Here is a 27,976-nt window from a genome sequence, read left to right on the forward strand (position 1 = left end):
AGTGGGTGGGGTCCCCTGGCTGGGCAGCAAGCAGAGGGCAACATGAGATCATGGTGTCTGGGCCTCCTGGTCCAGCACCCCCGGGAATGGGATCCCCTCCAGGCAGTCCCCCATGTCAGACCCTCCCCTGGGACCCAGACTCAGAGTCAGGCTGCCCTTTTCCCAACCCCTGCTGGGCAAAGGGAGTGAAATCAGGGCCCAGAGAGATGGGCACTCAGCCAGGCTCATTCAGCGAGTCCAAGGCCGGCGCCGAGCCCAGGGTCCTGCTTGGGAATTGAGGCAAGGGGACTTGTCTTCACTTCTTGACTATGCTGGGGGGTCAGAGAGGGACATGGAGAGAGGGCTCCAGTCCTGTTGCTGAGTCTGTGCACCAGCTGTGATTAACCCCTTTTTGCATGATGCGGATGTGGCTTTCTTTTCCTCAAGCCCCCACCCCAGTTCAGATGCTAAACTCCTTAGAGGATGGCTGGAACAGGATGGGAGGGGCGGGGGGGGGGAACGGGGAGGGGGCTCAGTGCGTCCAGCCTCCCCATCCTCCTACTAGCTCAGGACACAGGCTGGGAGGGGACTGGGGTCACCAGGTCTCCACAGGAATGCGCCACAGGGAACAGTGCCCGGCAGAGAGGCCTCTTTCCCTGACTGGACTGAGAAAGAACACTTACCCCTCGAATGTGTTTGTCCCTGTCTCTGTGACTGTTTGTCTCTGTGCCTCTCTCTCTCTTTCTCTCTCAATCTGTCTGTCTGTCTGTCTCTCTCTCTCTCTCACACACACACACACACACACACACATACACACACACCTTGGAACAAACCCACATAAGCATCTCCTTCGCCTCTCCTTCCTCATGCCCCGTGCACACAGAGCTTCCCCCTACTCTTCGCCCATGAGGCTTCCTGGGTGTGATGGGACAGGACAGACCCTCTCTTCTTCTCCCCATTGCTAGATGGATTTCCGGGTTGGGGTCCTGCGTGCGCGGTGGGGAAGGGCCCCACAGCTGGCCAGGCATTTTCCCAACCCCTTCCGGCCACAGTGAGCCCCCACCCTGCAGGTCCCTCCTCCCCCCTGGCCGGCTCTAGAGTCTGTGGGAACCAGACAGTGGGGACTGTCCAGCCGGGCTCGCTTCCGCCCAGGCCCCAGGGGACCTGCTGAGAGAGGAAGGAGCAGCAGAGACTGAAATCAGCATGGCCGCCTGCCTGAGTGAGGGCCTCTGGAGGGACTGGGCTATCTGCCCCACCAAGGGGTCTCCAGCCGCCGGGGTGTCACCTCATGGGACAGAAGACCCATCAGGCCCCTACACCAAATGCCAGAAAGGGGCTTCCCCCAGTATCCCTGGCCTCTTTCTTTTCTCCCTCGACCCAGGATCCAGATGGAGGTACCAAGGCTCCAGAAGGAAGCCCTTTGCCTCAGCGACTCTGGTATTGAAAGGTGTGGGGACGGGGAGGTTTCAGGTCCCTGAGTCTGTTCCTCTGATAGGGGCCATGAGTATACCCATTTCTCCTGCTTCTGCCCAAGGGGGAGGCTAGAAGAGGCCAAAGGTCAGGGCTCCGTCACTTCTGATCTATACACAGGACAGCCACCCACTCCCCTCATGACAGAAATGCTTTCTTAAAGAGTCATCAGGAGGCCTTTGGAGAACTGAGGGCTCAGAACTGGGGGCTCCACATTCCCATTCATGTGGGGGAATGCAGACAAGAGGACTGGTGCCTGCCTTTTGAGCCTCACTTTCCTTGTCTGTGCAAGGGGTCAGGGTGCCTTTTTCGTACTGGTCTTCCAGGATTTCATAAAAGCCCCTCCCGCTCTGGACGTCACCCCCAGCTCTGCTCCTACCCTGTGCACCACCCCTGTGTCCTCACTCAGACTGCGGGCCAGGGGCTGGGCGTATAGCCACTCATTTGCCATCTGGAGTCAGATCTAGTGAGCCTCAAATTTTCTGAGCCTCAGTTTCCCCCACTGTAAAAGTGGGGATAACATTCCAAGTTGCACAGGGCTCGGTGAAAGGATACAGAGAAGCTCAGGACAGAATAAATGCCGCACATGGTCACAGTGATTCTGATGACTCAAAATTGGGGGGGGCGGTGCAGAGTGACAGAGCCTGGGACTGGAGAATTAACCCCTCAGGCCAGCCCAGCGCCACCCTCTGCTGGGTGTTTCTTGGCCATACTTTCCTCTCTTCCTTATTCCCTGCTCCCCCTTCCTCCACCTTCCTGGGAAACTCCCTGAGAAAGTCCCCAGCAGGAGAAAGAAGTCTCACAAGGGACATTTCCATCCAGGGTCCCCGCAATCCCACAACCACAGCCACTGCACACAGAACCAGGCGCCCCGGCCCTCAGCCCCCAACCATCCATGAAGCTGACCTTCACCGTCACACTGGTTTTATTGGCCCTGAGAGCCACAGAGTAAATCCCAAGAGGGCCCTGCCTCCCCTCTCCCTCAAGTCTGTCCAGAGGCCCCGGGAGCTGGCTGAGTGTTCACTACTCCAATCTTGGCTTCCTGTCCCGCTCGTTGGCTTGCCAGGCCTGGGTCCCTTGAAAGCTCCCCAGATCCTTGAGTCAGGCTCAGCCTGGAGGGTGTAGTTGGCAGGGGGGCCCCGCAGGGACTGCCCGAGGCCAGGTTGGCTTCACTCAAAGAAGAACATTCCTGGTGTCCGGTATAGGCAGGGGGTCAGCCCCAGTGGGTAGCTGGAGCCTCCCTGGACAGGGAAACTGCCTGCAACCCAAGGTTCCTTGGGGTCAGCTGGCAGGGGCAGTGGGGCCCGCAGTGAGGCTGGAGGGGTGGGTGGTGCCGGAGAGGGGGCTGCTGAGGCCAAGAGGTGCTCAAGGCCTGGATCGGTCCCCATGCAGAAATTCAGTGCCTGCAGCCGGCACTGGTAGCTGCCTCCAATGCCTGCCTCTGGGGTCAAGATGGGTGTGGGGGCCTTGCTAAAGCCCTCGGCCTCAGAGAAGCCCACAGAAAAACCAAATGCTGGGCAGGGGGAAGACGAGGGGGCCACAGGGAGCTCCCCCAGGCCTGCAGGCTTAGGTGTGGGCATCTCTTTGAGCTCCGTGGGTGGCCGGGGCCCGGCATCCAGGGTTGTAGAGCACATGCTAGCTGGCAAGGCCCCTAGTAGACCCCCAAAGCTTAGGCCCTTGGGTTCTGGCAGCTCTGGCGGGAATGGGCACTGCCTTCCAGTCAAGGCGTCGGGGGCTCCTGGATCCTGGCTGCCCACTCGGTGGGGTCCGCGGCGTGCCTTGGCAGGGCCCTTGGTTCCCTCGGCACCTGCTCGCCGGGTGAAGCGTCGGCGTCGGCGCAGGAAGCTGCCGTGCTCAAACATGTCGTGACAGTCGGGGTCCAGCGTCCAGTAGCTGCCCTTACCCGGCTTGCGGTCATCGCGGGGCACCTTGACGAAGCACTCATTGAGCGACAGGTTGTGGCGGATGCTATTCTGCCAGCCGGGCCGGTTGTGGCGGTAGAAGGCGAAGCGGCCCATGATGTAGCGGTAAATGCCACTGAGTGTGGCCCGCTGACCGGGGGAGCTCTGGATGGCCATGGCGATCAGAGCTATGTAGCTGTAGGGGGGCTTGGTCGGCTCGGCCGCGGGGGCCAAGGGCCCGGGTAGGGGCTGTTGCTGCTGCATGCTGGGCTGGGCTGGCCGGTCTGGTGGCTGCTGGGACCACGGAGGGGCCAGGCACCGAAGTCTGGAGCTGGTGTCTGCCCAGCACAGCCTCCCCGGTGCCTGTTAAAAGGCCCACTGGCCCAGCCTCCCAGCCTGGAAAGGCAAAAAGGGGTGGGCCCACCAGGCTGCCCTCCCTTCCTCCCTCGCCCCCCCTCCCCCCAGGCCTGAGAGGGGCGGGCAGGGAGGCCAGAACTGGGAAGCTTGTGAGCCTGCTGCCTGGGGAGAGGAGATAGGAGGAAAGGGACCGAGATCCAGAGCCCCCATGTGCTGGGCGGTGGTGGCTGCGAGGGACAGGACAGGCAACTGAGCGAGACAGAGACAGAGAAACAAAAAGGGACAGTGGCCGTGAAAACCAGAGAGAAAGACACAGAGAGGGAGAGACATAACAAGACGAACTGTGAAGGCAGAGACATACTCAGAGAGACAAAGCCGAGGCAGAAGGAACAGAGACACACCGAGCCAGACACGCACACACTGCACAGAGAAAGAATCACGGAGAGAAATCAGTGTACGGAGAGAGAGTGAGAGAGGAAGATGCAGAGAGACACAGAACAGACACAAGAGATCGAGGGCAGACAGATAGACAGACGCACGCTGAGGAGAGAGACTAGACAGGTAGATTCAAAGGGGTGAGCTGGAGAATGGGCCCCCCTCTCAGTGGGAAAAGCCCCAGGGGTCCTCAAGCCCCCACCTTCAGCTCCCCTTTTCTCCTCTCTTTCTTTCAGGCCTGGGGGTCTACTTTCTACTCCCAGCAGGGTGCAGCACCCCGGGGTCAAACAATTCTTACCCTCTTAGCTCCAGGGCATTTGACGGCCGCTGCTGGAAGGCGGTGAGAACCGTCAAACTGTTTATGGTGAGCATCAGCGCCCTCTAGTGACTGGTGTGGGAAGGACAGCCATCTGGGCAGAGCCATTCCCCCACTACTCCCCCAGGAGATGTTTCAAGCAAGTCCCTGACTTTGGCTGAGCCTCAGTTTCCCACTTCTAAACTGGAGCTGGCGACCCTTCAGCTGTCCGTACTGTGGTGAGGAGGCCACAGGCCCCCTTACACAGCATCCAGCACCCTCCAAGAGTTTAGCGCAGAGTAAGGGTTTGGACATGATTCAGGATTATCACTCTGAACTGAGGCTCCCCATCAGCCGCAGCCTTGGGCCAGCGAAGCCTAGGACCGTCAGGTCTTCTGGAGGCTGGGGTAGCCTACTGCATGTTCTCCCACCCATAGGATCCCAAGTGAGAGGACACCTACTGTGTGCCACTCTCCATGTCAGCCGCCCGACAACTAGCCTTCTCTCTCTGCATTTGACTCCTTGGAGCAACCCTGCTTTGCAGGCCTTCATGGCTTCTTTTTTGTTTTTTTGTTTTTTTAAGATTTTATTTATTTATTTGACAGACAGAGATCACAAGTAGGCAGAGAGGCAGGCAGAGAGAGAGGAAGGGAAGCAGGCTCCCTGCCGAGCAGAGAGCCAGATGTGGGGCTCAATCCCAGGACGCTGGTGTCATGACCTGAGCCAAAGCGAGAGGCTTTAACCCACTGAGCCACCCAGGCGCCCTTTCATGGCTTCTTTTGAATAGATGGAGAATCTACGCCTCAGAAAGGTTAAGTGACTTGCCCAAGGTCACACAGCTAGTCAATGACAAAGCTGGCATTTGAATCCAGTATTCTCTAACTCCTTAACACCACACCTTCTACAGAAGAGAAGCAGGGATAGGGACAGTCACTGGACCCCCACTAGAGCACAGGCTATGAACCCCAAGAGAGCAGGGGCTTGCTGTTTTGTCCAGCACTGGCCTGGAAACTGAGTGGGTGCTCAGTCAACATTTGCTGAATAAGAAACAGTGATCTGATTGACTTCTGCCCTTCGTCGAAGCATACGCCCCCCCCACCATAAAAGCATATTAATGTATCACTAGAAGAGATTCATTATGTTGCCATCTGTAGGAGAAACCTTATTTAAAAAGTCAGAAATCAGAACCAGAAACAAGGTCTGATATCTGGGGCAGGACACAGTGACTTTTCCGCCAAGGCAGGGTCAGCTGGCTCCACCGTGGTTGAAGAGGCGCCCTCCCAATTCTCAAGGACTCCCTACAGCTTGCAGTTTACAATGATCAGTGGAGCCTGGGGAGGGTCTGGACCCCTGCTTCTGCCCTTAGCTTCTGCCCTACGGCTGTGTTTGGGGGTCAGCCTCAGTTCCTCCAAACACAGTATCCACTGGTATTGGTGGTTCAGTTATCAACCCCCCAAGTCCCCAGTTCAGGCCAAATTTCTGCTTTGAGATCCCTTCCTGCCCACATAAGAACAGAGACTAGTGGCAGGTGGGAGGAAGGGTCTGGAAACTCAGAGCCCCTCAGAAGCCAGGCATTTCTGTTACTGTCTGGCTTCACTCTAATCCCTGAGGATCTAATTATCGGTAAACCCAGCTTTAAGCAAACCTTATAATGCATCAGTTGCAGGTAAGTGGGCTCTCAAGTATACCACCACAGACCTGCTGGGTTCTCCCCGAGCTATGAGGTTTTGTTTCTGTCCTAATTGCTGTTTCCAGAACCTCAAGGTCAAGCTTCCCGGCCCAGCTGCAAGGCCTCTGCCCACGCGCTGTGCTGGGGGGTAGGGGTGGGGGGCTGCATCTCTGCCCCTGCGAGGTTGAAGGGCGTGGATCCGCTTCCACTGTTCCCACTGACCGGCCGATGGGTAGGCGGCAGCCCCAAGACCACTGGCAATTTGGGCAGGTTTGCAGTAGGGTCCGCACCCACGGGAGGAAGGCTGACTTGGGACGACAGGAGAGGAGCAAGTGACCCTTCACTGCTGACTCAGCTGTGTCAGCAGGTGAGGGACACCATCGGTGCTGCTGGGACACCACTGTAGTGGCGCTTCCAGTGCAGGAAGAGCTCCCTGGCGAAGACTGGCTCCACCTGTGGGGGTGGGGGTAGGGCAATGAGCTAACTCTCTCAGTTAGCGCCCCCTATGTTCTGGTGGGCAGTCACCACTTGGTGACAGTCCCACCCCACAGGCACTTTATGTGCAGGGTCCTACAGACCAGAGGGTCATAGGGTCAGGAGCTGGGGACTGGAGCTAGTCAGTAAGGGGCTGCTAGTGGTGACTGGAAGGTGTGACTCTTCACTGGAGTGGGAGGTGACTCACATGGGCCATGATGAGCCGCTCCTCCGGCTGATCTGGCGGCCCTGGGTACTCCTCACCAAAGCACAGACGGATTTGGTACTCGGGCTCCTGGTGACCGTCCTGAAGGTGGGCGCGCAATTCTATGGGCACCAAGATTGGGGGCTTGGGAATCCTAGCTGGTGCCCACCTTGTGCTTCTATCCCATGCCCATGTCCGATAAGGCCACATCCCCATTGTGTGTCCATGCCTTATGCCCACTTCCACATCCCTATGCCTGTCTCATGTTTCACATCTGTGTCCACTTCTAGGGTGCATCCCCTGTGCCTGGTGCTCCTGTGCTCACCGCCACATATTTATTCCCACCTCAAGCCCATTGCCATTCACCTATACTTATTGAGTGCCCAGTGCCCTAATGCCCAGCTTATGCTTAGCATCCCAAGTTTTATGCCCCAACCCTGCCCCATGCCTACCCTCCCCATAAGTCTGTCTATATCGTGCCCAGGTCCCCTGACACCCGTATTCCTTCCCTCTCCTGGGGCTCGTGTGTCACATCTTTTGTTTCAACGTCCACCCCAAACCCAGAATCCATAAGCCTGTTCCCTGGCGCTCACATCTCATGGACCCCACTTCTCTGTTCCCGTGCCTTTGCCCACTCCCCTCGCGCCCAGCCACTCTGTCCCACGCTGCCAGCGGCCCCACCGTCGTGCTCTTACCCTCGAGGAAGAGTAGCGTGTCCAGCAGCTGGCAGGTGTGCTCACGCTCCAGTTTGTTGGGCTGCGCGCGATGCGGGGCGAGCGGGCCGCGCCAGTACACGCGGCCCCGGCACAGGCGCTTGGCGAACACGCCCTCGGGGGCCACCCACAGCAGCACGCCCCGCTCCAGGTGCCGCAGCAAGCGCTCCAGCACGCGGGCGCCGGGGGGCGGCTCCGGGAAGCACACCTGCGCCATGCATCTTGGCGGTCCCAGCAGGCCTTCCGCTGCAGTGACCTCCTGGGGGCTCAGGCGGCAGCCCTCGGCCACGCGCGTGGTGGTTTCGAGCACCAGCTTCCCGCGGTAGAACAGCCGCACGTGCAGCCAGCAATCTGCGGGGCGGGGAGAGGGGGTGCGCCCGGGGATGGCAGCCCCAGCACTGACCTCTCCCCACCCAGGTCCTGCCTGCCCCCGACTCAGGAGTTTTGGGGGCTTCCTTCAGATGAACAATAATTCTCTAATTCTCGTAGTAGCGCCAATGCCAGTAGTAAATAGCAGCAGCTTCCGGTATAAATGAACTGGTAGCTGAGCTCTGTGGTCAAAAGCATAGGGTCTGGGACCACCCTTAGGGCCTGTCCTAACCTCTGGGATTCTAGGGGCTCCTTCCCAGCGAATATTTTTTTAAAAAAGATTTTATCTATTTATTTGTCAGAGGGAGAGCGGCCACACAAGCAGGAAGAGTGGCAGAAAGAAGCAGGCTCCCTGCAAGGAGCCCAATGCAGGACTCCATCCCAGGAGCCGAAGGCAGCAGCTTAACCAACTGAGCCACCCAGGTGTCCCTGCTTCCCAGCAAATATTTTAATGCTGATGTTAACAACAACACAGTACGGTCCATGTGAGGGGCAAGCAGGACACTCAGCAGTTAGAGCTGGGGGCTCTGCAGCCAGGCCCTTGGAGACTGATGTCTCACTGCCAGTTAGGAGCTGTGACCCACTAGTAACTTTCCCAGGGCTACCAACTGTGTGATTTGGGGCCAGGTTCTTAACCTCTGTGCCGGGTTTCTGTAAGTACGAAGTGGGTATGATGGCAGTATCTATCTCACAGGGCAGCAGGGAGAGCTTTGAAAGATACCTGACATAATCTAAGTCCTCGATAAATGTTAGCTGCTGTTGTTATTGGGGCTGGGTACTTTTGGGGAAAGACACAGGGTAGCTGGCCCTGACCTCTGGCTCTCCCAAGTTCTGCACACTGGTCAGAGGGGAGGGCCTTGAGATTTTTTACCAGGGTTGCTGAAGTCCTCAGAGAGCAAGGGGCTCCAGTGGTGTGTAGGGTCCTGTGCCTGGTACCCTAGGGAAGAAGGGGAAGATGTCAGGCACCACCTCACCCTGAGTCTCTTGATCCCCAGCTCAAGGTCCTACAGGAGGACAGAGAGGAGGCAGGATTGGTTGAGGAGATCCGCTCCTTACTGTGGTCAGCCAGAGGGGCTGGGAGCCGAGCCGCTGGTGGCAGGGAGCCCTGCTGGGTCTGCCTGGGGGCTTGCTTGGTGTCCTTATCCTCTGTGGTTGATCTGGAATCATCCTGGCCATTGGAAGAGAGGGTTATGAGGGTGGGAGGGTTATGACTGTGGGCCACAGGTGTTCCCAGACTGTCCTCACTAAGGCAGAGGGAAGTCTGGGCAGACTGTAGGCCAGTTGGGATCGATAGAGACTTTGAGGTTTCAGAGCTCAAGACCCTGTTCCTCATAGAGGTAAAGGGTTGATGGAGTTGTTGGAGGTTATGGGGTCGGAGATGAAGCTCACTGTGCTGGGGGAGAAGAGTTAAGGAGCAAATGAGCAGATGGGGGCCAGAGGAGATAGAGTTGGGGAACAGAGGTGATAGAATGGTGACAGAAGTGATAGAGATGATAGACATGGGACAGAGGTGATAGAGGTGGGGGGGATAGAAGTGACAGAGATGGGAGACATTACATGGAATGCATGGTGAAGAAGACACTAGGGACAGTGGATTGGACCAGGCTGGTGGGGGAGTGGGGACACAGCAATGAAGCACAGATGGTAGGGGGGTTGGTGATAATGGGGGCGATCCAGACAGAGTGATGGGGTGATGGCAACAGCAAGAGGGCTGGAAGGGTTGAAGGGGAGGGAAATGCAGAGCCGGAACTGCATCTGATGGGGACAGAGTGGTGGACCCGATGATGACAGGGGCCAGGGGTGAATGTCAGGGAAGAGATTGCAGAGGGTGATGGAGCTGAAGACGGTGGAGGACGAGAGAACAGGGGGACCCAGAGATGATGGAGGCAAAGGGAACAGGAGGCGGAGCTGAAGATGGTGGGGCAGGTGGGGCCCAGGTAAGAAGAGGTGGAGCTGGCGGGAGGGACATGGCTGGAGGAAGGGGCAGATAGGGAAGGAGCGCAGCTGGGGGAGAGGACAGGCCACATGACAGTGCCAGAGAACACCGAGGGCAGTTCAGGGGAGAGGTGACAGAGCTGGCAAGACTGCAGAGGGCTTGAAGGACAACTGACCTGGTCTGTCCCGCAGGCCAGCTCAGTCACTTCTCCAGGGGGCTCCTGCTGCTTCCGTGGAATGTTCTTTTTAGGGGGAGCACAAGCTCTGGCACCTGGATGGAGCAAGAGGCAGGCTGTTGTTTCCTGAGCCCCCCAACAGAGGTGATCCCACACGAGGACCACGGCATGATCTCAGGCGGGGCCCACCTCTCTCCCGGCCTCAGTTTCCTCTTTTTCTACTGGGAAGATAAACTGAATGTCTGCAGGTCCTTCTGTGTTTACCAGCCCATGAGTTTAAGCTTACTAAGCCCCCCATTACAGATGGGCAACGTGAGGTCCTTATTGCCCAGAGAGCCATCCTCAGCCACTACCGCCAGGGGCAGGATGGTACCTGGGCCATGGGCACCGTGGGCCACGATCCTGTAGACCTTGTAGGGGCTGGAGCTGTCCCGATGGCTGCGCTCACGCACCTCACAGAAGTCAGCACTTTTGTTGAGAGCACAGCGGAGTCTGGTCTTCCAGGTGGGGGGGTCCTCCTTGTCGATGCCCTCTAGGTGTTTGCCCTTGTGTATGGCCCAGGCCTGGGGATGAGCAGGGGCACTTGGGGAGGGGTACCCTGGGAGAGGGGCTGGTGCCATCCAGAGGAAGGGGGGCCTACCTTGCCTCTCACTCTTCTCTCTCTCCCTCCAGGCCTCTGTCCCTCTGCCCCTTCAGCCTTTTCTCTGTTCTTCCCTCCCTCCATCCAACCATATTCCTCGAGCTCCTACTGTGTGCCAGGCCCCAGGCAGGGGCAGGGGACCAAATGGGGAACAAGACAGACATGGTCCCTGCTCTCCCGAAACTCAAATCTAATGAGAGAAAACAGCTGGGAACAGCTAACTGGAAATAATTATATTTCAAGTTGTGAATTATGATCAATTTTTTAAAAATAGGATGATGGGGCGCACTTGGGTGGCTCAGTGGGTTAAAGCCCCTGCCTTCAGCTCAGGTCATGATCCCAGGGTCCTGGGATCCAGCCCCGCATCGGACTTTCTGCTCAGCGGGGAGCCTGCTTCCCCTTTTCTCTCTGCCTGCCTCTCTGTCTACTTGTGATCTTTGACTGTCAAATAAATAAATAAAATCTTTAAAAAAAATAATTTTTTTTTAATTTTAAAAAATTAAAAAAATAGGATGATGGGATGGAAAATAATGGCATGATTTTCTATCTGGAGAACTAAAAAATTAAATCCTGACCTATTGCCCCATACAAAGTGGACTCCATATGATTTCAAAGCCAAAGGTGAGAGATAAAAGTGGAAGCTAATGGGAGATAAGGAGGGGAAACACCTCCAGGGGGACAGAATGCCTTCCTGACCACCCCCAAGGACAAAGCAAAATAATGACAGTGTCTGAAATCAGCAAGGGGCTAATTTTAGAACATACACGGAACTTTGCAAACCAACAGGAAACAGAGAGCATCCCCTAAAGAAAAAATTCTTATCGGGGTGCCTGGGGATCCCAGGATCCTAGGATCGAGCCCCACGTCGGGCTCCCTGCTCAGCTGGGGAGCCTGCTTCTCCTTCGCCCTCTACCTGCTGCTCCCCCTGCTTGTGCTCTGTCTCTCTCTGTCAAGTAAATAAATAAAATCTTTAAAAAAAAAAGTCTCTCTCTTTTTTTAAAGATTTTATTTATTAATTTGACAGAGATCACAAGTAGGCAGAGAGACAGGCAGAGAGAGAGGAAGGGAAGCAGGCTCCCTGCTGAGCAGAGAGCCCAATGTGGGGCTCCATCCCAGGACCCTGGGATCATGACCCGAGCTGAAGGCAGAGGCTTTAACCCACTGAGCCACCCAGGCGCCCCTAAAAAAAAATTCTTATCAAAGGGCAAGAACAGGTGGTTTAGGCAGGAGGAAGCCAGAAGGCCACAAACATATGAGAATGTACTTAAACTCATTAGTGTCAGAATAAAAATGTGAGCTATTGGGATGCTTGGGTGGCTTGGTCAGTTAGGTGCCTGACTCTTGATCTTAGCTCAGGTCTTGATCTCAGGGTTGTGAATTCAAACCCCATGTATGGAACCTACTTAGATTTAAAAAGAAAAAGTGAGCTATCACCTTTAAGCCAACAAAATATTTTGTGAGTTGGATAATGCTGGGAGGTGGTGGGGTGTGGCCACAGTTGGTGGGCATGGGATGGTACAGAGATTTTGGGTGGTAATCAGGCATGTCTTGTCAAAATAAGTCTAGATATACCCTGTGAGCAGAAGTTCCAATTCCAAAGGAATTCTCACGAAGGCTCATTGGGGGCGTGGGCAGGGCAAGGCAAGATATTTACTCTAACATTGCTTTTGGTGCTGGAGAGCAAACCTGTGTCCATCCCTGTGAAAGTGGATAGGGATGTGTGTGTGTCATGGATGCCCACTATAGAGTCTATGCAGCATCTAGAAGCATCCAGGAGCAACAGATTAGATGTTACAGAGAACACTCCCAGCGGGATGCCTGGGTGGCTCAGTCAGTTGAGCGTCTGCCTTCGGCACAGGGTCCTGGGATCAAGTCCTGCTTCGGGCTCCTTGCTCAGCAGGGAGTCTGCTTCTCCTTCTCTGCATTCTGCATTCTCTCCTTCCTCTGAACAGCTCGCCATCCTAAGGGACAGGCCATGTAACCCACTGTTCAATGCTCACTGAGTGTCTTCTGTGGGCCTTGCCCTGAGCTCAGTGACACGACCCTCGACACTTGGGTAGCCGGAGGCAGTGTGTTGTGGGGGAAGTTGTTCCAATGGAGGAAACAGAAGGAATCAGGGATGGCCTAGGAAAAGCACCGAGTTGGAGCTTAATAAATGCATTCGACCAATGAATGCATTAAGGAAGGCTCCCTAGGAGACATTTCACCTGAGCATGATGGCAGTTGGCCAGGTCAAGGTGAAGAGGAGAGGATATCCAGGCAGGGGGACAGCAAGTGCAAAGGTCTAACAGTGAGAGAGATGTGAAGCATTTAGAAACTGAAAGAACTGTCAGGTCCGGTCTAAAGCCAGGGAAGGGAAGGGTGGGGAGAGATGAGGCCAGGGAGGAGCAGTTCACACACTGCTCTGACGTCTTGGTAAAAAGTTGTAACTTTTTCACAAGGGCAAGGGGGAGCCAAAGAAGGATTCTGAGTAGGGAAGTGTGAAGGCAAGATTTACATTTAGGAAGATCTCTCTGGAAGACCGAAGCAGGGGAGTAAGGGGCATGGGGAAGCGTGGCGCTCTGTGAGGTCACTGGGATTGTCCTGGTGAGAGATGGTGGGAATGGGTCCAAGCAGATGGACTGTAGAAAAGCTTCCATAGGGAGATCCTGCAGGCCTTGGGGACACAGTGGAACAAGACTGGAAGTCAGGGAAGAGGCCAGGGTTCAGGTGCCTGGCCCCTGGGGTCTGGGTGACAATCGGTGCCATCCTCCATTTGGGGACACACACAAGTTTGTCAAGGGGAGATGTTAAGTGTGGTACTGACAAGGTGCTGAGTTGGAGAGTTCTGGGGCCTTTAGACCAGCAGGCTTGGGGCCTGGAGGGGAGGCTGGGAACTGTGGGGCTCATGCAGAGGCCCTGGAAGATGGAGTAAGCTATGGGGGGCGGGATCCTGGAGCAGTGCTGAGAGCACCCAAAGAGGAGGGGAGGAGGGGGCAAGCTGAGAAAGGGAGGGGCAGCAGGGTAGGAGGAAAATGGAGCTGGAGTGCTGGTGGGGGAAGATTCTGGAAACCAAGTAAGAGTGTTTCAAGAAGGAAGGGTCCACCAGGCCCAGACCCATCCAGGGGTCAAGGATGACAGTGATGGGATCTTTGGATCTGGCAACTAGTGATGTTAGCAGGAAGGACAGAAGCCAGAGGAGGGCTGGGGCGGGGGTGGGGGGGTGGGGGTGGTGGTGGTCAGGAACTGGGGGCTAGGAGTGACAGAGCTGATGACCAGGCCCTTCCGCCTGTGAAAGGAGAGGGGAGGCCCGAGAAGTGGGAGCTGGGGGGCGCTGTGGTGTTTGCGGTGGGGGGGGGGAGGAGGGGGGAGAGGGCTGATGGCAGTTGGTTGCTTATTACTCAGGGGAGAGATTCCAGCATTTCAGTGTTGAAGAGAAGGAGTTTGAAGTCAATGAGGACTGAGTCAAGGGAGGGCATCCCCAGAGGAGGAGGTCCCTGAAAAGGGCTGGTGTGGGGAAGCACAGAACACGTTCCCAGGCCGCTGGGGTGGGCGCTTTCGGGGTAGGGGGGAGGTTGTGGGAATCCTGTCATTGGCGTCCAGTTTCCGGGGGAGGGGGAGGGGAGGAGGGAGGAGAGGCCCCGGGAGTCCAGATGGTGCTCCTATCGCACCTTTGGCTGGTTGTTCCCCGTATATGTCTCCCGTATATGCACAACACGCTCCGCAACCTAGAGACCGCTGGGGCTAAGGGGCGAGCGGGTGGCCCCAGGTCACACAGCGCGCGGGTCAGCCCCGGCGTCCCGCCGCTCCCGCCCCCTTACCCTGAAGAGCGCCGCGTCCTGCTGCGCCCGGTAGCCCTGCCGGGCCGCGTGCTTCCAGGGGATACGGAAGAGGGTCTTGTCTGCGTCCTCCCAGCACAACCCCGCGTAGCGCCCACTCTCGATCTGCGCCACCAGCCAGTCGCGGAGGCGCAGGGGACCCCCGGCCCCCGCCATCGGTCTCCTGCCGTCGGGGACCTTCCCTGCCTCCCTCCGCCAGGGGTCGCCGGCCGTCCGGAATGCAGGGCGCCAGCGGCCAGGTCTGGGGCGCGCGGCGGCTGGGACCCCGGCGCGACAGGGAATCTCGAAGCCGCCTGGATGGTGCGCGGAAGCGGCGAAAGCGAAAGTTCTGGATGCGCGAGTTTCGCTTTCTTTTCTGTCCCCTTGACTTGGGAGGCCCTATCCCTTCGCTCTTTGTGGTATCCTGGCCCGGAGGGTGTCGCGCCGCACAGAGGGGCCAGTTAGAGGCACGGTGGGACTCCATGACCCATTAGAGGGTACCCATTGGACTGTACGGGGAGGGTAGCCAGGGATCTGTCCGTCCCTGTAGAGGGGCCCCGGCGGTCACCCAGAAGCGTCCCTTGCGCCACCGGTGCACCTGTTCTCTGTGCTTCCCAGCCTATGGGGAAGTCACAGTTCTCTCTTCAGCGCCTGGACTGTACAGGTAAAAGCCATAGTGCTTCTTAGACTAACTCCCATCAGAATTGGGAGGCAGAGACTAGTTTAAACTGTACACTCTTCGCTTCCATACCAGACCTGCAAGAAACCAGTAATCTGTATTTAACCAGTTCTCCCGTGGGATTCTGATCCAGGTGGTCCATGAGCCACACTTGAAGAAATACTTCCTTAAATATTGGGAGTCCTCATCCATTGATGGCTCACTAGGGTGTGGTCGTGGCCAAAGCCTTTCCTGCAGGGTGTCAGTGGGTTCTCATCACAACATGTGAGAAGAGTCTACCCCTTTTATTAGTAAGAAGAATAAGGCTCAGAGAGGTTAAAGCCCTGTAACAAGGTCATAGAGCTAGTACTTGGAGGCAGTCAGAACCTGAACCTATGTCTCTCTGTCCCCAAAGCCCAGGACACTACACAGTGTCCCCCACTATCTCCCAACAGCTTACATCTGGGGTTTAGGGACACCTACTCCCCACAGAAAGTATATACAAATTTTTTTCATGTCTATACATTTTTCTATGGTTTGTATCTTTCATTTAACTGTCAAAGAGAGTTTGCAGTTTGAAAGAGGTCAAGTAGCTCAGACTGCTCTACCCTTTGTTGTGTACATGGGGAAACTAAAACTCCGAATGAGCACAGAGCTGGATGCCTGGTCAGCGTTGACCAGAAGCTGGAAGTACTGTCCTCCTTGTGCATGTGTCGGGGGCATCTTCTTCGTGCTCTCCACCCTCTGTTCTCCCAACCCAGCAGCCACTAAGTTCTGACCCCTCTACAGTTATAGACATAATTCAGACCCAATTGTAGGGCTCGGGGGTGGGGTGTGGGGGTGTGGGAGGCAAAGCATTTCATAGGATCAAATCCAAGTGTAATAATTACATCAAAGTGGGATTGTTAAGTGTGTCAGATAATCTTTTCATTTTTCTGGGTGGCAGAGTCAATAGTGATTAGGAGGATGGGGTTCCCTTGACTTTCCAGCCAGACTGCCTGGATTAGAATCCCAGCCCCACCACTTGCCAGCTGGTGACCTCGGACATCAACCTCGGTTTCCTGAGGAGGCTGGGCAGCAGATGAGGATTATTTCATCCATCCTCTCACCCCCAATACTGGAATCTGGGCTTCCCCCACAGCCCTGAACATGGTACTTGGTGCATAACAGGGACCCCAGCCAGGTGGCTATTAGATTGGAGTTTTTTCAGACCCCTCTCAACTCCCAAGTTACTTTTAGTTCAGAAAACTCAGCTCGGATGACCTCTGTTCAACTTGAGTCCATTTGCTGCTTGCTGGGGTTGCCCCGAGGCCTTCCTTCCCTCCTCAGTGGCTGCCCCCTGGCCTTTAAGCTCTAGGTGAAAAGGGTCTTCAGTGGGAGAAGGTATTTGCAAATGAAACATCCAATAAGGAGTTAATATGCAAAATATATAAAGAACTTTATATAAGTCACCACCAAAAGGCCCGTAATAATCCGATTAAACGGTCACCAAGGAACTACTTCTTAACAGCCACCATGGGACACAGACTGCCTAGGTTCAAATCCAGCCTCCCCTACTCCAGCTGTCCTCAGGCAAGCTGCCTACCTTTCTGAGCCTCAGTTTCCTCCCAGAGATGAAGTGAATTCATGCATTTAAAAAGTCAGGCATGAAGGAGGCACTATTTGGACAGCTTACTACCTAGTATTTGTGAGTAGAGAAGAGGAGGGAGCTGGTGACATGGAGAAGAGCTTAGAGGGCAAAAGGGTTCAGAGAGAAGGAGGGATTCAGAGGCCTTTTCAGGAAACCAGGGCTTCAGGGAGAGACTGGGTGGGGGTGGTCAGGCAGTGAACCGGAGTCCAGGAATTCAGCCCTGCCCAGAGTGATTTTGAGGAGGTGGTGGGCTCCTCCAGACCCTTGGGGATGCCGGCCCCCTGCCATCCCTGTGTCCTGCAGGCTCCAGCCCCACGCAGTCCTGCATCCAGGCCCCTTGCTGAATGACTAGGAGGAGCTCAGACAGACAGCTTCTGTGTCTCTTTAATATCCTCCAGGCCCATCCAACCCCCCCCACCCCCACCCACTCCCACTCCCGCTGCCTTTAAGGGTGGAGGCCTGGGTGCCCCCTCCCCCCAGCCCAAGGACTAAGGCACCAAGTGGCTGCAGCAGGCCGGCTTAGACACAGAGACGCACGGATGGAGGACACACAGACTGCAGACGCAGACAAGCAGGGCGGGTATCAGGGGCAGGGGCAGGGCTCGGGGCTCCGCGGGGCTCCCACAGGCTCTGGGCCCGTTCTGGAGGCCGCGGGAGGCCCAAACAGCCCCGAAGGGGACCGGTCGTTAGGAAGAGGGGCGCCAGGGCGAGCTGGGATCCTCACTTGCCGCCTTTCCGGGACAGACACCGCGGGAGGCAAGAGAAAGTCTGCTTGACGCGTGCCAGCAGGGGCAGCGGCCGGTGGGCCTCCCGGGGCGGCCGCGGTACCAGGCGCTGCAGGGTTCCCTCGGAGACTGCCGAGTGCGGCGCGGGGGCCGCGGGCGCGGGCGCGGGGCCCTGGCGGCAGCGCGCGCACAGCGGCAGCAGCGCGCGCACCTCCTCCTCGTCGCGGAAAGGGCTCTCTCCGAAGCGCTCCTCCAGCTGCCGGCGGAGCTGGGGGGTGGGGGGGAGGAAGAGGGAGCCGGGGTCGGTCGGTGCCGGGCTGCCGGCCAGTCCCCTCCCCGGTCCTCGTCGCTTCCGCCGGTCTGCGAGCTCCGGACCCCTCGCTAGGCCCCTCCCCTTCCTGAGCATCCTCTCCCCTTCTCCTCAGAGTTTCCCTCGCCCGCATCGAGCCCCCTCCTCCTCTAAGTCTCTTCCCTCTCCTGGACCACACTTCCCCTCGGACACTCCATCTTCCAGACCTGCTAAAGCGACGCCCGCCCCTGGGCCCAGTGGGGACCACCTGAGTCCTCTTCCCAGAGCAGCAACCCCCTCCACACTGGCCTCTTGGCTATCCGCCCAGTGGGTATAAAAGAAAGAGAGGTTTTGGCTTTATCAGAGACCCAGGGGCGGAGAAAGGGAATGGACATCTCTCCCCAAAGGGGTCGAGCATTCAAATGCCTCCAAGTTCCAGGCAGATAGAGAAGGCAGTGCTGGGACCTGGTCAAACTGAAGGGTCCATAGTCTAGCCCAAAGGCATCCAAATACTAAACTAAAAAGGCGAAGAAAACATCTGGCTGACCAAACAAAATACACCTAGAGGCTAGATTAGCTCAGGGGTCGCGAGTTCGAGACCCCAGAAAATCTCCTGTCAGGTCTGAAGCACAGGCTAACTTCTTTCCCATCAGTGCTCCGCTCAAGCGGGAAGCAGTCTCCCAGCCCTGCCCAGCTTCTGCCCAGCTCCTGCCTCTGCCCCAGCCCCTACCTTCCGGGAACTGCCCCAGCCAAACTCTTCGAGCTGCTGCCTAAAGCCTGGGTTGGGGTTGGCGATAGGCCGGGTGGCCTTGATGGCTTCAAGCACGTCCCGCCAGCCTAGCCCCGTCACAGTCATCACATAGGCCGTCACGATGGTGGTGCTGCGGGAGATGCCTGCAAAGCTGGGATACCCACCCCCCACCCCCAGGCTTCAGGTAAGGCCCAATCTCTTCCATGCCCTGCTCCCAGCCACCCCCTCCCCACCTCAGCTCTCCCACCCACCCTCATTCTCACCCTTGCCTCTGAGCTCCCATCCCAAAGAGCCTGCCAGGACCTGTTTTCCCACTTCCTTTGCCCATGCTGTTCCTTCTGCCTGGAGTATCCCCTGGGCACTCCCCCACATCAGAGGCCTGAGTGGTGAAATCACTTCATTCATTCATTCAGCAAATGTTTCCTGACCATCTGTTATTTGTCAGGTACCGTGGATATGGTGGGGAATAAAACAAACACGGTCTGTCCCGGGGCTTACAGGAGGGTTGGGAGAGAAGGCCACTAACCAGGGAAACAATTTCAGGTAGGGATAACTGCTCCAATGAGGAGTCCAGGGGCTAAGGGATCAGATAGGAAAAGGTTTTAATGTAGTGGAGGGGTTGGGGAGGGATTAGGGAAGGGGTTTCCGAAGAAGTGACATCAAGCTGAGTCCTAAAAGGTGGGTAAGGGCCAGTTAAGAATGTTCTGGGCAGTGTATGAAGCCCACGAGGTGGGAGTTGGACGATTTGAAGTGTGGGGAGGTGGTCAGTGCAGCTGGAGTGGGGCAAGCAGGGGCAGAGGGTGACAGGCTGGAGGAGCTGTTCTTAGGGCAAGGGCTCTGAGAGAGAGCCGCCCTGAACCCAGCATAGGCTAGGTGCTCAGTGGGAAGTTATGGGATGAATGATATCAACTGGGATGAGTCCCTGTCTCCCAGCCGGGGGGCCCCCACTGCTCAGCCCTATTTCCTCAAAAGCATGGAGGGGAGGAGAGGGAGCAAGAGCACTCAGAGGATGCTGGACCACCTGCGTGACCTCACCTACTCCCTCCAGTTAGCCCATCTGGTAACAGTCTTTTCTCCATTTTACAGACGAGCAAGTGAGAGTCTCGGGGAGAAACAGCACTTTGGCCTTGGCCACACAGCTGGTGAGGGACAGAGCCCTGATTGGAGCCCCTCCCCGACCAGCCTCCATCAGATGAATGGTGGACGGTCATGCGTGACAACAGGCTGGAGAAGGTCTACCCCAGGTTCCTAATTCCCCATAGTGTGAGTGCTTGGGTGTGATGGAGGACAGTCCCTTACTTGCTCCCCTCATCCCTCTCGTAACTCACCAGTGCACAAGGCAGTTCCCCCCATTGAGGCGGCAACAGTGGATGAAGTTGATACATTCTTTGAAGTGCTTTTTGCTAGAGAAGAAAGCAATAGGGTAGCAAGCATTGGGGGGCAGGTCTCCTAGGAGTCGTCCCCCACTGCACTGATGGGATGTCAAGAGCCCAGGGTCCTCAGGACGCCCGGCCCAGGCAGCGAACAGGGCCTGTATGATAGTGCAAGTGCAAGGCTGTGGGAAGCCACAATGGGGACATTTCAGGTAGTGAAAGCGGCCAATGATGAGAAATCCCATCACAGAGGCAGGAGCACCTCTCCTGTGGGTCCCCTGGATCCTGTTTTCATGGAGGCTTTATCTTGGTCTTTCAAGGACATGTGGGAGGAGACAGAGGAGTCCCACTCCTCTGGGGTCTGCAAGCAGGGCACCTGGGGACAAGGGTGCTCAGCCATGGGTTGGGAGGAGTGTCTGTCTGGGTCACTCTCAGCCTGGGAAGGCACTATAGCTCATAACACACACAAAAAATCCTGCTTTCTGAGTCCCTATTACAGGCCAGGCCCTGTCTTGGATCCTCAGCCTGCACCATCTGATCTCAGAGAGGGAAAGCGATTGGTGCAAGGTCACACAGCAAAAAAAATGGCAAAGTCTGGCTGGAGCCCAGATGTCTTAAACTCCAGGGCCAGGAACTGGCTGAGCCTGACCCCTTCCAGTCTGCTGGGCGTCTCGTCCTTAAGCAGAGTACTCTCCCCATCTCACAGCTAAAGACACTGAGGTCTGGGAGGTTAAGGGTCTTGGCCTAGGGCATAGGCAAGGGTGTAGCTGGGACAGAGGCAAAGAGAGGTGTGAGTGAGCACTTGTGCTAGGCTCTCCAGGACAGCTTTCTGGCATGAGTCTGCTCTGTCCTCCCCCAGACCACCCCCCACCCTCCAACCACCACCACCACCTCTCTCGGTGTCTCCAGAGAACTTACATGGGTACCTCAGGGGTGTCTGCCACAGGGATGCGAAGGTAGGTTATGTCCTGCAAGTACAAAACACACTTGGGCAGTAGGGGGCCCTCGGCTGTGCCGCTGGCCTTGGCCTGGGCCACCCAAGCACCTCATGACCCCAGCCCAGGTCCTGTTCCTTTCTGAACCACTGTTGCCCTCTCTATCCAAAGAGGCTAGATATCACCTGAGTGCCTGCCAGCTCTATCTGTCTGCGGTTCCAGAACCTTCTGAGAATTTGGTATCCTAACCTCATAGGTGATTTGGGCATAAGGACTTGATAAAAAGAATTCAGGGATCTTTTATTTAATAGGTAGGAAGGGGCCACTAACAGTGACTCTCCTCCAAATGAGGATTACAAAATTACACCAAAAAAAGGGCAAAACAGGGGCACCTGGCTGGCTCGGTTGATAGAGCATGCACTTCTTGATCTCAGGATTGTGAGTTCGAACCCCCATGTGAATTTGGAGATAGATTACTTATTGAAAAAGGTGTGGTTTTTTTTTTTTTTCGTTTTAAGATTTTACTTATTTATTTGTCATAGAGACAGAGTGAGAGAGCATGCACAAGCAGGGGCAGCAGGAGGCAGAGGGAGAGGGAGAAGCAGGCTCCCTGCTGAACAAGGAGTCCCAAGTGGGACTTGATCCCAGGACCCTGGGATCATGACCTGAGCCAAAGGCTGACTCTTTTTTTTTTTTTCTTTTGAAGTTTTCTATTTTTTCTTTTCTTTTCTTTTTTTAAAAAATATTTTATTTATTTACTTGACAGAGAGAGAGAGAGGGAAAGGCCACACAAGCAGGGGGGGAGCAGCAGAGCGAGAGAGAGAGAGAAGCAGGCTCTCTGTTGAGCAGGGAACCCAAAGGTGGGCTCAATCCCAGGATGCTGGGATCATGACCCGAGCCAAAGGCAGCTGCTTAACCTACTAAGCCACCCAGGCATCCCCCCAAAAAGGTTTTTTAAAGGTCTTATCAAAAAAATAGGGGCACCTGGGTGGCTCAGTGGGTTAAGCCTCTGTCTTCGGCTCAGGTCATGATCTCAGGGTCCTGGGATCGAGTCCCGATTCGGGCTCTCTGCTCAGTGGAGAGTGTGCTTCCTCCTCTCTCTGTCTCTCTCTCTGCCTGCCTCTCTGCCTACTTGTGATCTCTCTCTGTCAAATAAATAAATAAATTCTTTAAAAAAATAAATTTCATTATCTTGAAAAGAAACAAAAACCATGAAAATAAGTTTCTACTTCATTAATTGTGACTATAAAACTGTGTGCTAATTATTAAAATAATCAAGGGATGAATTATTTCTCCCACAAACTGGCTATGACATCCTTTACTTGGTGCTTAACCTTCACACAAGATCTTAGGATGCTTTGGGCTCCTGTTTCAAGAATCACTTTTCTCAAGGACCTCTTTTAATCCTTTGATATTCAAATGACTCTTTTCCAGTGTCAGGCCTGCCACCAGCCCTAGGGCCAGGGACCCCGGGCCAGGTCCTCATTTGCTAATGGCTTTAGCCCTTCTCTGGCTCACTTTCCCCAAGGTCACACCATCCTGCCTCTTTTGCAAGGTTTGCAGTTTCACTTTGCAACACATTTGGCCTTGGGATTGTTTGGCATTATCAAACCCTGACTGGTAAATTCACTGATAGATGGGGAGGCAGGGCTGCCCGTGGGAAGAAGGGAAGGTTGTTGGAGTAGGGACTTATCTGGCAAGCAGTCATTTCATTAGTCAATCTATTCATGACTTGAAAGCCTTCCCTGTGCAATCTAGTGACTGCATACTCCAAATCCTCCAAAACAAGCCTGCAAAAATCAGGCTCCATTGACCTGGAAATTTCTTGTTTGAATGGCACTGAGAATCCCAGATTATTGGAGGTTGCTCTTAGAGACCATCAACACTGACAGTGGAGAAACTAAGGCCCAGAGAGCGGAAGGAACCTATCTGAGGTCACACAGCAAATCTGGTGTGGATTTCAGACCTCCAGAGCCTTTTTCCACCTGCAGTTATTCCCGTTTAGTGGGTGACACACACTCTAATAGATAAGGAGGAAGGGGCTCTATTTATGGGATAAGAATATGATTAACTTTGCTAGATCAGCTGTAATTTGTTGGCCTTTATGTGGAGCTCAACAACTCAGTAAGGTAGGTGTTGTTATAAAATCACCATCTTAGGGGCGGCTGGGTAATGTAGTTGGTTGAGTGTCTGACTCTTGGTTTCTGCTCGGGTCGTGATCTCGGGGTTGTGAGATTGAGTCCCACATTAGGCTCCACACTCAAGGCAGAATCTACTTGAGATTCTCTCTCCCACTACCCTCCTGCTCGTTCCCTCTCTCTCTTTCTCAAATAAATATTTATAAAATTCCTATTTTATAAATCAGGCAACTGAGGCTCAGAATGGTGAAGTCCTGTGCCCATGATTACGAAAGCGTTCTGGATTTACTACTTTCCTTTTCTGGGTTAGAACAACCTTACTCCCCCCACCACCAAAAAAGAACAACCTTACCCCCTCTTTTCCAGGATTCCCATAAAACCAGCACCAACCCTTCTGGTGGGGGCCATGCTTTACTGTGTGCAAAGCGTCTTCACCATCCTACAGTCTCTTTGCATCCTCACAGCAGCCCCTCTAGGGGCAGACGGACTGAGGGATCAGAGGCCCAGACAGGTAAAGTCACAGCCCAAGATTACACAACAAGACACAGAACACAGAACTATCCATTTGTAGTAATCAGTTCATCTGGGCAATGGAAAGCCCGTGAAGGGGCCTTTTTAAAGTTCAGGGTGAGGCCTCTGGGCTCAGACCGTCAAATCCTAGCTCCTTAGCTTCCTGGCTGTGTGACCTTAGGCAAGTTACTTTACCTTTCTGGACCTCGGTTGCCAAATAGGGATCAAATGAGGATGCTGATGTAAAACAAGGCAGTTTTTAACAGGATGGCCAAGTATGGGTCAGGGAGGCAGTATAGAGCCTGGCACAAAGTAAGTACCTGAGAAATGGGTGCGGGGGGGGGCAGCTGAAGCTCCCCTCTGCACTTGTACACCACCAGAGGATAGGGGTAAGGAGTACCTGCAGCAGAGGCTGGGGTGACTCGTGGATAGAGATGATGTGTGTGATCTTGTTCCGGCCCAGCTGGTCCGGGTCTTTGGCATCTGAAAGAAACGAAATGCCTGAGCCTGTCTGGTTGGTGCGACTCACATGTCCCTGATGGCCAAGAGAGGTGGGAGCTCACTGCCCAGCTCCCCTCCCCACCTCTCCCTCTCCACTTTGTCCCACCTTCTGCCAGCCCCCTGCTACTTGGCCCCCTCCCGCTCCTGGTCTGACAGGTCCCACCGCACCCCTAGGCTTCAGTCTTGTTGCTGGGGCACCTACTTATGGGTGCCCACAGCCTCTTCCCAGCCTTGCGCCTGGAGTTCCTTCCATAGCAAACACCCTTTCCTGGCATATCCTTGATGGAGCCGGGAATCCTGTCTGCAGAAAGGTTTGCTCACCCAGAAGCTGTGTGTAGAAGATGTTCTCTGCAGTACTGCTCATAACAGTAAACACACGAGAAATTGTTAAAAAGCGGGAACAACCTACACATCTACCCTGAGAAAGCTACATAAATAATGGTGTATCCATACTTGAATACTGTGCAGCCGATGGCTAGAAAAGACCTCTCTGTGCTGATGTGCGAGCATGTCCACAGTGCATTATTACATAGGAAACAGGTGACTGAACAGCGTGCAGAGTAGACTTCCATTTTTGTTTTAAATGTTACATCTGCATCCACGAAGATATATGGAAACCGACCAAAGGCTAAACCTCACATTGTATCAGTGGCTGTCTCTAGGGGCTGGAATTCCAGTGTATGGGGGTCTTTTAGAATCAGAATAAATAACACATATCCCCTTTCTCTCCATAAGTCTACTTCATTCAACACATTTCCTGAGTGTTTACTATGTGCAGCCTTGGCTAGGCATGGGGGGTTCATGGGCAACTTCATGGCCCCTGCCCTCATGGGGCTACAGACTTCAAGAGGGTCCAGAGTTTCCTTAGCTCAATACTCAGAAATGAACAGTGGAGGTGGCTCCCAGGGAGGAGGAGATCAGATTCACGAGAGTGGGGCATCAATGCCAGAGCAGGGGGGAGGCAGGCAGGGATGGATGGGGAAAGCCCTGCCCTGGTGCAGATGCCCCTTCCTCTCTGAAGCTTTCTCTGACTCCACGTGGAAAAGTGTGGAGTCTCAGAATTAGCCTGTCTCTTAGCACATGCCTGTGACAGGGAGAGGGCCATGGCTTTGGGATGGAATGGGCAGTGCTCGCTAACAAGTTTCTGGGTACAATCCAGTCTCTGGAAACCTCCCCTCTGTGTAGAAGGTTGTAGGGGTAAGGTTCCTGGTTTCCCAGCTAGAAGCAGCACCCCGAACAGACCTCAACCCGGAACCTCAGGGTTGTAAGAGCCTGGAGAGGTGAGTGGGTCATGTGCTGGGAGAGAGGCTGGGGCTCAGAGCAGGTGCAGACTTGCCTGACATCTGGCAGGTGTTTTGAGCCCTGTGCACTAGGGACACTTATCCCACATACCCTTAGTCCTCATGAGCTCCTTCTCACTCCCAGCCTGGCATTGTTTCCCTGCCCCCGGCCCCATTCCTGAGTGCTTCCAAGGTGCGTGGGCCACAGCATGAATGGTGGACACGGGCCTGGACAGGCAGAGTGCCACAGCCTTGGGACAGAGTGGGCAGTGCTCACCAATGAAGTTCCCGAGGTAGAGTCCAGGAAGTACCTACAGGAGAGACAGGCTGGGGTCAGTGGCATAGGGGTGCACAACTTCCCATCACCTAGTTGGGGGCCCACAGCCCATTTCCATCCCATGTCCAGGTGTCTAGACCTCAGGACTCAGGCAGCAATCTCCTCCCCCTCCTGGACCTGGACTCTGTGAGTGGGACTAGGGAGGACAGGAGGGGGGCACCAGGGGAGGCCAGCTTGGGTAGGGGTGAGAGCTTGAAGCAGGGAGGGGAGAGGAACACACTGTGGGGGGGGGCAGGGAGAGAGATGGACTGGCCAGGTGAGTGGTGGGGAGTTCCGAGGGAGGTGGGAAGGCAGGGACAGAAGGAGGGTCATGCAGAGGCAGAGGGGAAAGGATGGAGAAACAGCACCAGAGAGAGTCCAAGCAATCAGAGACGAGGAAGACAGAGACACCTGGAGACAGGGAAAGGGACTCAGAGACATAGAGTGTGGGAGTGACAGAGAACCACAAAAAGACCCAACAAGAAATACAGAGTCATAGAAACAGGCAGAGACAGAGACACAGGGAAAGCGAGGCCAGAGATACCCAGAGAAACAGAGACGTGAGCAGAGCGACACAGGGATGCAGGGTCAGAGAGTCACCCGGAGACAGAGATCTAGACACACAGAGCCTCAGGGCGAGGGCCAGAAGGTCAGAGGCGGGCAAAGCGACCCAGGCGGAGCCTGAGCCCCGGCGGGGCTGGGGGCGGCCAGGTGCGGGCTGCGCGATCCCCGCCCCCCTACCTTGGTCATGCCATTCCCCATGATCCCGGGGGCGGGGGTCCGGGCGCACCCCCAGTTCGCCGCCCGGAGAGCGCTTGGGTCGCAGCTGCCCTGCTGGCCCAGGCCGGGCGCCTGCAGCCTGGCGGGGAACAGGGGCCCCTGCCCGGCCGCCGCCGCCGCCGCCGCCGCCGCCACCACCGCCCGCCGACCCCTGGCCAGGGAGGGAAATGGTGGTGGAGGAGCCGCCGCCGCCGCCGCCGCCGCCGCCGCCGCTACCGCCGCCGCAGGCTCCTCCTACCCCCTCGGTCATGTGGGGCCCCCCCACCGTGGGTCGCGGCGGGGGGCTGGACAAAGCCCCAGTGTGCCGGGCCCGGGGCCCGCGGGACAACGGCAGCTTGTTGGGCCGCGTGGGGCCGCCACCTCCGGAGGTGGGGGCGGGGACGCTCCCCCACCTGGCACCGTCTGGCGCGGGGGGGTGGGGGTGGGCGCAGGGGCGGGAAGAGCCCCCGGCCGGCCGCGCAGCCACTCGGATCCCAGCTCTGGCGCTGCCCCTGACCGCCTTGCGGGCCCTGGGGCCGAGCGCCCGGCTCCCTCGGCCTGGCCGCGGTTTCCTAGCAGAAACGTGACGGGAGCTGGACTTGGATCGCTATGGGTCCCCCTGTTTTCAGATACTGTGTGGGTAATTCCTTCCTTCGGTACATCCTTACTCCTGCTCACACACCCCCCCTCGCGCCCCGTCCCCATGCGGGCGTCCTAGCAGCCAGCCGTCCTCCTCCCCCACTCATGCGGCCATCTGCCCTCCCATCCTCCAGTCCACCCATTCATCCCTACCTCGGTCCATCCATTCATCCATCCATCCATCCTCCCTCCCTCCCAGCCATTCGTACCATCCGCGTTGGCGTCTATGCGGATGGCGCCATTTGGGTCAGCTCTGGGGAGACCTGGCATTAGTGCCCTCAAGGGACCTCAAGAGATCGGAGGTCAAATGTGAGGAGAGGGAGGCAAGGGGGAAGATTCCAGACACCTGAGTCCCTTGGAATAAGGGAGACTACAACAGGATGTAGTTAGAGGCCAGAGTCCTGGACCTGAAAAGGTTCCAGGTCCTGTTCACCTCTGACCTGCTGGTGACCCTGGACAGCTTTCCTTGGCTCCCAGCTGCCATGTGTGTCCCAGTAATGTGGAGGTGAGCCCTTTCTAGCTGCTAGGACCCAAGCTGAAGATCATAAAATACTTGAGAAGGGGCATCTCCTATGGGTTTGAAATGGAAGCAGCAGCTCCAGCTCTGGTCCTCCAGCCACCCGCCATCTGGCATCTACAGTAGCAGGTGACCATGGGAGGAATGTTGGTACAGAGCAGGACAGAGCGTTGACAGAACTGGTTTGAAATGCAGGGACTGGAGAGAGAGAAAAAACTGTTGTTGGCATTTCTTTCTTCCTCAAATTCACAGCATCCTTGGGGCTGCCTGTCTCATCTCTCCCTGTGCATAGGATTCTCTACAACAAAGCTTACTGAGGGCGTCTGGGTGGCTCAGTGGGTTAAGCCGCTGCCTTCGGCTCAGGTCATGATCTCAGGGTCCTGGGATCGAGTCCCGCATCGGGGGTCTCTGCTCAGCAGGGAGCCTGCTTCCTCCTCTCTCTTTCTGCCTGCCTCTCTGCCTACTTGTGATCTTTCTCTGTCAAATAAATAAATAAATAAAATCTTTAAAAAAAAAAAAAAAAGCTTACTGAGCACCTAC

General features: G+C 55.8%; 3 protein-coding genes across 8 annotated transcripts; all 3 read right to left on the reverse strand.

The window, feature by feature from the left end:
- Window positions 1–2,356: 2,356 nt before the first annotated feature.
- FOXS1 (forkhead box S1) lies at window positions 2,357–5,079 on the reverse strand. The gene has a single exon (XM_004746673.3). It carries the CDS (start codon window positions 3,612–3,614, stop codon window positions 2,619–2,621), a length of 996 nt encoding a protein of 331 aa, XP_004746730.1. The 5' UTR covers window positions 3,615–5,079; the 3' UTR covers window positions 2,357–2,618.
- Window positions 5,080–5,569: 490 nt separating this feature from the next.
- LOC101672778 (interferon regulatory factor 4) lies at window positions 5,570–14,914 on the reverse strand. 4 transcript variants are annotated; one of them, XM_004746671.3, is made up of 8 exons: window positions 14,419–14,729; window positions 10,352–10,541; window positions 9,979–10,073; window positions 8,924–9,035; window positions 8,739–8,804; window positions 7,481–7,849; window positions 6,789–6,907; window positions 5,570–6,559 (listed from the first exon to the last, which is right to left on the reverse strand). In XM_004746671.3, the coding sequence occupies exons 1-8, from the start codon at window positions 14,590–14,592 to the stop codon at window positions 6,467–6,469; spliced, it is 1,218 nt and encodes a 405-aa protein (XP_004746728.1). In that variant the 5' UTR covers window positions 14,593–14,729; the 3' UTR covers window positions 5,570–6,466. The 4 variants fall into 4 exon arrangements, 3 of the variants coding, with proteins under 3 accessions (XP_004746728.1, XP_012908874.1, XP_012908875.1); XR_001178542.2 differs by lacking the exon at window positions 10,352–10,541 and having other exon boundaries at window positions 6,789–6,887; window positions 14,419–14,914; XM_013053420.2 differs by lacking the exon at window positions 10,352–10,541 and having other exon boundaries at window positions 14,419–14,914.
- A 92-nt stretch (window positions 14,915–15,006) lies between these two features.
- On the reverse strand, window positions 15,007–26,681 carry DUSP15 (dual specificity phosphatase 15). 3 transcript variants are annotated; one of them, XM_045084037.1, is made up of 7 exons: window positions 26,312–26,681; window positions 25,483–25,516; window positions 23,825–23,907; window positions 20,760–20,809; window positions 19,797–19,871; window positions 18,448–18,619; window positions 15,007–17,696 (listed from the first exon to the last, which is right to left on the reverse strand). In XM_045084037.1, exons 1-7 carry the CDS (start codon window positions 26,549–26,551, stop codon window positions 17,424–17,426), a joined length of 927 nt encoding a protein of 308 aa, XP_044939972.1. In that variant the 5' UTR covers window positions 26,552–26,681; the 3' UTR covers window positions 15,007–17,423. The 3 variants fall into 3 exon arrangements, with proteins under 3 accessions (XP_044939972.1, XP_004746726.1, XP_004746725.1); XM_004746669.3 differs by having other exon boundaries at window positions 26,263–26,428; XM_004746668.3 differs by lacking the exons at window positions 25,483–25,516; window positions 26,312–26,681 and adding an exon at window positions 24,128–24,264.
- Window positions 26,682–27,976: the final 1,295 nt, after the last annotated feature.

The sequence above is a fragment of the Mustela putorius genome, unplaced genomic scaffold (genome assembly GCF_011764305.1).
Source record: "Mustela putorius furo isolate JIRA1106 unplaced genomic scaffold, ASM1176430v1.1 tig00000743_pilon_pilon_pilon, whole genome shotgun sequence".
Lineage (NCBI taxonomy): Eukaryota > Metazoa > Chordata > Mammalia > Carnivora > Mustelidae > Mustela > Mustela putorius.